At 39.7% G+C, this 8,435-nt stretch overlaps 1 protein-coding gene across 1 annotated transcript in view; it reads left to right on the forward strand.

The window, feature by feature from the left end:
• Nucleotides 1-8,435, forward strand: part of CTDSPL (CTD small phosphatase like) — a 112,023-nt gene that overhangs the window by 89,243 nt on the left and 14,345 nt on the right. The window contains exons 4-5 of the mRNA XM_026652057.2: nt 1,701-1,802; nt 4,944-5,000. Of these exons, the coding sequence (XP_026507842.1) occupies nt 1,701-1,802; nt 4,944-5,000 (159 nt within the window). The remainder of the gene's footprint in view (nt 1-1,700; nt 1,803-4,943; nt 5,001-8,435) is intronic.

The raw sequence follows: 8,435 nt of genomic DNA on the forward strand, positions 1-8,435 counted from the left end.
AGAGGTTGGGGAAAGGACGCCCCCCATACTCGCCTGCGGCGGGAAGCAGAGCGCTGCAGCTGGGAGTTGGTGGAGTGGAGCGGGCTGGGGCCGGGCTGCTCCGCTTCCGCTGCTCTTGGTGAGTGCGGGGGGGTGGGGGGATCCCTTGCTCAAGCCCCCTCCCCCGAGCAACACGGCTGGGGCCGGGGCGAGGGAAGCAGAGCGGGCTGCTCCCGGCCCCCCGCTAATCCCCCGGGCCACTCTGGGACTGCGGGGCCCCCAAAAGTGCCCTCCCACAGCTCCTGCCCCCCAGACCCTGTGGGGGGGAGCCCCTGACAGCCCTCAAGATCCTCTGCCTCTTATCGAACCCCCCCAGCCTGGCCTGGCACCCTTAACACGCTGCTCAGAGCAGCGTGTCAGAGCTTTACCGCCTTGTATGCGAACCCGCCTTATATCGGGTCGCATTACATTGGGGTAGAGGTGTATATGCAAAAGGAGAGGAAAGTTAAAACACTGGGGTTGGTGGCATCCCCCCTCCCCCCATCCTATTGTGATTTCAGTATTGTTTTTAACCCCCTACCCATGGGCTTTAACCCATTAAAATATTTAATTTCCTATCCATATTGAACATCTCCGCACTTTATACCTAACCCCAATTTTCCCTCCCTTTTAGAACTAACCCATTCATTTAAACATTAAAGACGCCCTTAAGAGTGTGGCAGTGTAGCAGTATCTCAGCTTCTTTAAGCATCCAAAAGATGCATCCTCCCCTTCCAGTTCCTTCATAGTGCTGCTGTGGTAAATGATGACACCTGGTACCAAAGTCAAAGAAGAATACAACGAATGTTGCAACTCAGGATGCTAGGTCAGGCAGTGGGCCCAAAAACTGTGCCCACTCTACCTTCTCCTCACCCAGCTGAAGTCTGTGTTCCCCAAGATATTGCACCATTTATAGACTGCTGCAGGAGGAAGTTTGTGGAGCTCCCCATTATATTTTGAGTCCCAACTTTGTAATGGGTACTGGCTATAACAGAGCTAAGTTTGATGGAACTTTCATGTACTGCATTTTTATTCTTGTGATTCTGAACATGTAATCCATGCAAAAGAATTAAATTCAACACTTGACTAGAAATAGTTCAGAGCCCCGTTCTGTAAATGACCATCACTGTAATCTCATTTGACTTCAGAATTGGGGCTTGCCATTCAGTTACTTCATATCAGTGTGCACTGTGGCAAATGGAAGCATTAATTTATGTAAGTTTCACAGTCATCCATGCATGCTGTGGCCAGAAGTTTATGCTTCCAGTTGCTGCTTTGGACTCTGAAATGGAGAGCAAGATGAAACTTCAGCTGTCTAGCCCATATTCTGAGGCATGAGAAAGCAGATCAGTAAAGGTGAGTCTTACTAATTGACCCGTTTCTACCACTGACTTTAGCTACCAAAATTGTTTTGCTACGTTCATCTATATTGCTTAAATTCATCTCCAAAGCATTTGATATTCATTCAAGAAATAAAAATACAGAAAGCAGTTTGTGTATTGCATGAGAGCTTTCATTTCCAGCTGTGTATTGTAAACTGGCAGGAAAAAACCTATTCAACCTTATGACTTGTACATATGTGACTTCCTGTTGCTAACTGCTAGTGAGTAGTGCTGGGAGTGTGCACCTCTGGTTAATGTGCAAAAATTTACATTTTTCATTGTGCTGTTTTTTTTCTTTAGCCACCAGCTAAATACCTCCTGCCAGAACTGACAGTATTGGATTATGGGAAGAAATGTGTGGTCATCGATTTAGATGAAACATTAGTACACAGTTCATTTAAGGTAAATATACTCTCAAGTGGTCTTTGCTACTTGATCATATGAATGTTAGTGAACATGATATAGACAGTAATTTTCTTAATATATTAACTAGTTTTACAAGCCACCCATGAATGTTCTGGTAATTGGATCATTTTCTTGATTCAATATAGACCTCTCTTCATAGAAAAAAGGTGCCCTGTTAGACCATTTCCTTATAGGGTGGTGGTGTTTTTTTGTTTGTTTCCTTCCCCTCCCTCCCAACAGATAGACCTTGAAAGGAGCCTTTTCAGTCATCTCCATCACTATGCATTGTTGCAAAAAAGTTTTCAAAGTTAGTTTGTCATTCCGGATAAACCTGTTGTGTAATCTCTCTCCAGAGACGACAAATACACTGCCCCCTTTGGGAGCTGTTCCATCGTCCAGTTCCTACAATTATTTTCCTGTTTTTTGGTTGTGGTGGGGGACAAGGAGGATAGAATGACCAATGATAAAGTAATGACTACTTCTTGTTGCAAGAGAAAGGCCTGTCTCTAGGGAAATAAGACATTAACTGAATGATCACTCAGTCCTGTCACTTCAGTAGCTAAATATTCCAGCAGGGTTCAGTATTTAACATATGTAGAACTTGCTGTCCTGAAAAACTGACTTTCATTTTCTGAAATGTAAATTCTGCTGCAGTTGAGTCTAGAAATCATAGCTGTGGAAAATGGAATTTCATGGCCTCTGTATGCTAGGTGGGTGTATAATTCTGCTAGAAGAGATTGTGAATATTACATTAATAAATCCTTGGTGCCAGTAAGAACTGTGTTCTGTGCCAGAAAAGATTGCTCCCAATATCATGGGGTTAAGTAAATAAGTTTGTCACCACCTCTACTCTAGTCAGCATATTACGTATTCAGCCTCCATTACAGGAAGGTGGGTGGTGTATGGCTATTGCTGGTGAGTCAGTCATTTTGAAGCAGAATTTTGAAGAGCTTTAAAAATTTCTGTCCTGGAGTGTGTTTGTTGTTCAGGTAGGATGTAGCATTAGAACAGGAGCAGTGACCGTTTCAAATTGGCTCAGAAATTAGATCATCCTTCATGTTCTGCAAATCTGAGGCATTATAAAACATCTTGCTTTATAGGAAGATCTTTAAGCACCACTAGTATGTTTCCTTACCAGGAGCAAGTGCCAGTAACTTTGTAGTACTTCTAATTTTGGTTATACTATATTTTTCATTACAAACATAAATCTTTTATTTTAATCCTAGTAAATATTCAGTTGCCAGACACTTGATGTTGTAAACCATAGTTCATTAGTGGTCTGAATCTGGAAACAATTTTTCTTGGTTGACTTTAAAAAGACCTTATATGGATATATGGTTATGCATACACTCATGATACAAAGTCAGGCTGAAATTGTAGGATTGTATAGATTTATAAACTGTTACAGACTTCAGTGCCAAATCCCTGACTTTTGTGGTCACTCCTGAAGTTATACTTGGGAATTTTCTTAGTGTTCTATCAAGGTAGAAGCTCATTTGAGCTCTTGAGGGAAAAAATACTCATTTTTTGTAAAGCTATTAAATTATTTACAGAGGGAGGCCAAAATAGCAAGGGGGGGGGCGGGGAATGAAGAAAGGATGCACGGCATCCACAAAAGTAGCAGGAAATCAGTATCAATTCACAATGTAAAAACCAGTGTTAACCGAATGCTCCCTAAATTGTGAGTTCTGTGGTTCCTTAGTGAAAATAAAATGTATCTCTCTTCAGGTTATTCTAGCCAATTAATTTAAAATCATTTGAAAGAGTGTATCATCTCCTCAACAATTGACATCACCAAAATCCCTTGACCAGAGCAGAGGTTTGCACATACTGAAAAGGTTTCGTGCTCCCTTGCATTCATTTTCAGAGTTGACAATGGGAGTCTGTAAGGGGAAAACCAAATGCTAAAGTAAATGGCTGTAGTTATTCTGTAGCTGGCACTCTTTCCAGTGCATCTCAGTGGTACTGGTGAGCTTTGTGCTGCCTTTCATCTGAGATGAGGCCCTTGCCTGCTGCTGGTCACTAAAGAGCTTGTGATAATTCTCACAAGGGTTGAGTTAACAATTTCTGTATGTTCAAGCCAGCTACCTGTTTGAATAATTGAATTCCAACTACTTAAATTCCTCCTGCAGTTTCCTTTAGTTGTGGTATTCTTCACTAAAATGCTCTATGGCAGTGTGCTCTGTTTCACAAATACACCGCTACCTTGATATAACGCGACCCGATATAACACTAATTCAGATAGAACGCGGTAAAGCAGTGCTCCGGGGGTGGGGAAGGGGGCTGCACACTCTGGTGGATCAAAGCAAGTTCGATATAACGCGGTTTCACCTATAACGCAGTAAGATTTTTTGGCTCCCGAGGACAGCGTTATATCGAGGTAGAGGTGTATTCTACCCCAGGGGTTGGCTGCTTTTAAGTGGGGAGGTTGTGTGTGATAGCATAAAAATATGTTGAGGCCCTCCAATATGAAAGACATTACATAAAAGGCATTAATATACTTTAAAAATACATAACAGTAATTTTGCAATGAAATAGCTGTAGATGCTTGTGTTTAGCAGCAACTAGAGATAAACTTTTTTTGTGTGTGTGCTCCTTTTTGAAGACAGCTTCCTGAGGGAATATTTCTCATTTTCCGTGTTTACTTCCTCAGCATATTTGAGCAGCGTGAACACCTGAAGGATGGGGGAAGGGAAGGGTGTTTTAGAATGAGGGGGAGAGCATCATCAGAAATGGTAGTTCAGTAGTGTAAGGACAAATCCCCATCATGAGGCAATAGAAACAAATATTAAAATCAAACTATTGAATCCGGGACATACTTTGCATTCTCTCACCATCGTTATGTAAAACAATCCCAGGCCCTATGCAAAATCTGAGTTTAGGAATACTGAAAAATTGCTGTGAAGTGTATTATTCAATCTATACTCTATGAAGTTTTTACTTTTCAATATCAAAATAGGCAATTTTTCCAGCTTTTTATATTCACTGTGGGGGAGAGATTTTCAAAGGCTCATATTTGGAGTTTTGGTAGAAATTAGGAGCCTGACTGCTGTTCGTGCCTTTGAAAAGCTCCCCCTGTAATGGTATTTACACTTGTTTTTTGAAAATATTACCTTACTTTGTTGTCATTCTTTCTAGCCAATTAGTAATGCTGACTTCATTGTTCCTGTTGAAATTGATGGAACCATACATCAGGTAAGCACTGCTGTTAAATTGGGCTCTATGAATAAATTAGAGTTTAAGGCCAGAAGGGACTTGTATGTCACAGGCCAATATCTTGTGCAGTCTGACCCCTTGATTTTTTGAGAGTCACTCTTTTCCAGGATGTAGTTCCCCATTCTGTAGGAATGGCCTTATTCTCTGTTCCTAGATGTATAACTTGGCATTTGGCTGAATTAATGCACAATCCAGATCGCTCTGTATGACTGTGTCTCCTCATCTTATTTAATACTCTGCCAATCTTTGTCATCTGCAGATTTTATCAGTAATGATGTTATATTTACTTTGTACTGCATGCAGTTGCTCAGTGTTTTGACAAACAGGAACTTAGACATCAAAAATTAGTTAAATATAACTCTTCTGCTTATTTTAAAAGCTAAAAATAATCTGACTTTAAGCACATTATTCAGTAACCAATAATATCCTTAAACTGAAATTTAGCAAGTATTTTGGAATGACTAATTCCAGAGGGAATTGATACCGCCAAACTTTGGCTGAAATAAAAGCTGAATTACTGTGCGCAAAGGATATGTTCTCACTTCTACATAGAATAAAGCAGCTGTCTAGTTTGTCTGTTGCTCACAACACACCTGAAGCTTGTAAGAAGCAGGATTGCAACTCACATTCTTGTTTTATGTGGCATTGCTTTGAGTAAATGTGTGTTATTCTGTAATTGCACTAATACAGTTCAGTTATCATAACTCCAGAAAAAAGTCACTTTAAGCCTTTTGGGTGACATACTGCATTATATTGTAGCCCTGGTGTTTTGGACCTTGGTTTCTGCGTGTTGGAATATTTCCTCAATCTTAGTCTTTATTCATCATTTATTACTGTCAGTTCTTAATTTTAAAGGATTGTCAGAGAGATGGGAATATTTTAATACAAAAAATAGATGATGATTTTCAGTTATTTGACATAGTTTTACAGTTGCCAAAATGGAAATTTTCATCTTCTCAGGCTGGTTAATGGCCTACCTGATGAGTTGTGTCTAACTGCCAGTGTCCCTCTAACTGCTTCAAAACTCTTTCTAGAATCTTCTCCTCAGGACTTTGATATCAATTTCTGACTCCTCTTGTGGATTCTAAGCTTCTGCAAGCATGAAGTGATCTAACGTCTTATTTACAAACATTGTCTGTCCAGGTAACACCTATTTCTAAGACATTTATCATTCCCTAAAAGCACAGACCAACAGAGTCAGATTATAAATTGAAATTCCATATAAACAAACGTTTTGTAAAAATACTAAACTATGCAAAATAGAATTAAAGATGTATGCCAAGCATTCATGCTTTTATATTCCTTCCTCTCGCCCTTCACCTTTTGTCTGTATTTAGATTTTAAGCTCTTCAAGTCAGGGTTCCTTGTAGTCTTCTATGTCTTTCAAGTGCCTAGTCTGTTTAGGATAATATGGACAACATTTTCAAAAGTGACTAGTGATTTTGGGTACCTCCATTTTTGGGACTTCTACTTCAGACATCTTAAGTGAGATTGATTTTCAAAATATAGTGAATATATACTCTCTGAAAATCAGGCCCCTTTAAAGGTATCTCAGATCGGGCATCCAAAAACGGAGGGACTCAGAATCACTAATCACTTTTGAATAATAATAGTCAGTCATAAGTTCATACTTTTGAATAAATAATAGTCATAAGTTTCTCCCTCCAGACAAGTTTCTCCCTCCAGACAAGCTCAAACATTGCAGTTTTTATTAAAACTAGCCTGCACTAGGTACTATAAACTTGGATCCTAATATTCTGATGAATTAAGCCTGCTAATTGGTTAAAATATCTTTTGTTGGTTAGAGTAGGTTATATGCTAGATTGTAAAAATAACTGATTACATTTCTTAGCTGTGTATAATTTAGTTGTGTGTGTATATATAAGTATAATTCAACCTGAAGAGCTCTGTGTAGCTCAAAAGCTCATCTCTTTCACCAGCAGAATTTTTGTTTAATAACAATAAAAGATATTACCCACCTTGGTCCCAGGATAGTAGAGACAACATGGTTACAACACCACTGCAAGCAGTCTTGAGTAATCAGTTTAGTTATTGCCTGCACAAATATTGTTGTGTCACTACTTATCTGAAGACTGTTCAGTAGCCTGTAAAATAAGGTGGTAGTCTTAGTCTGATTCCTAAAATGAAAGTGTATACATTGCGAAAACTATCCACACAATTGTCACCACTTGACACACTTGTTAAACATCTTAGAGGCCAAAGATTAAATGGGCAAAGGACTGAAATATCCTTTAGAATGGTGGTCCCTCCGCCAGCAGTGATTGTATGCCTATTCTGTGGTGGAGAACTTCAGTTTTTAGGATTATTAATCTTTCATCAGCACTACATTCACTTACAAGGGACAGGAGTATGTATATTTATTATTTTCTGATTTATTTTTTTTGGCGTTGTGATCATGTCCAAAGGCCCACGTAAGGATTAGGATTTCATTGTGCTAGGAGCTGTACAAACACACAGGTAGACACAATGTCTGCCCCAAGAGTATACAGTCTAATTTTGAAGCAAGGTGTCAGGAGTGAGTGTGATAAACAGTAGGAGGAAACATAGTAGGTTAACAATAAGATCAGAGTCTCATACATTGCACAATTTGATGGCACTATATATGTATGAATCCATCATATCAATTAATATTACATATCAAAACACAAACTACATTAAAAGAATGTTAAATTTTGAAAATCAAACACTCAGAAATGAAGAAATACAAGAATTAAGGTTGCCTGTTCAGTCCCCTTCTTCATTCACTACACACCTTCCAACTTCTGCAACAACTTACTGCAGTTAAGCACTAAGATCTGGTGAATGCATGTGCAGTTCTGAAAAACTGCGTCCATAGGGTGGGTTTTTTTTTTCATGTGTATGATAAATAATATGAAGGGTAATTGGCCCTTCCAGAGACTTCCTGTGTTATACTGGGCAAGTAATTTTAAACACTGTGAATTTCCATTTCTTCATTTGTAAGATGGGGATAATACTTCCATTCTTACCAGATTGTTAAAAAATTAATTGTAAAGCATTTGAGATCTGTGGGCAGGGGGGAGCCACCTACTTGCCTCAATAGGGAGGGTGAACTTGATGGGGCTAGCAGTGGAAGGGGACACCTTAGCAGTGAGGGAGGGAGACACTCACTGAGTGACACCAAGTAGCTCCTTCCCCCGAGATGTGTCTAGCACCTATTGGCCAGTTGAGGGGGGGGGGAATGCTGATTGGCCATCATCCCCAGATCCAGGGATTTAATCTGGAGCAGGGGCCACATGAAGCCTCATTCAACTCCATTCCAGCTCCTTTCCTTGAAGAAAAGATGAGCGATATGGTACTCAGTATAGAGGAATTCTGTGCAGTTCATGTGATGTAAAAGTAATCACCTCTGGGGGAAAAGTAGTATGTAACTAT

The sequence above is a fragment of the Terrapene carolina genome, unplaced genomic scaffold (genome assembly GCF_002925995.2).
Source record: "Terrapene carolina triunguis isolate 2854851 unplaced genomic scaffold, T_m_triunguis-2.0 Scaffold111, whole genome shotgun sequence".
In the NCBI taxonomy this organism is placed as follows: Eukaryota; Metazoa; Chordata; order Testudines; family Emydidae; genus Terrapene; species Terrapene triunguis.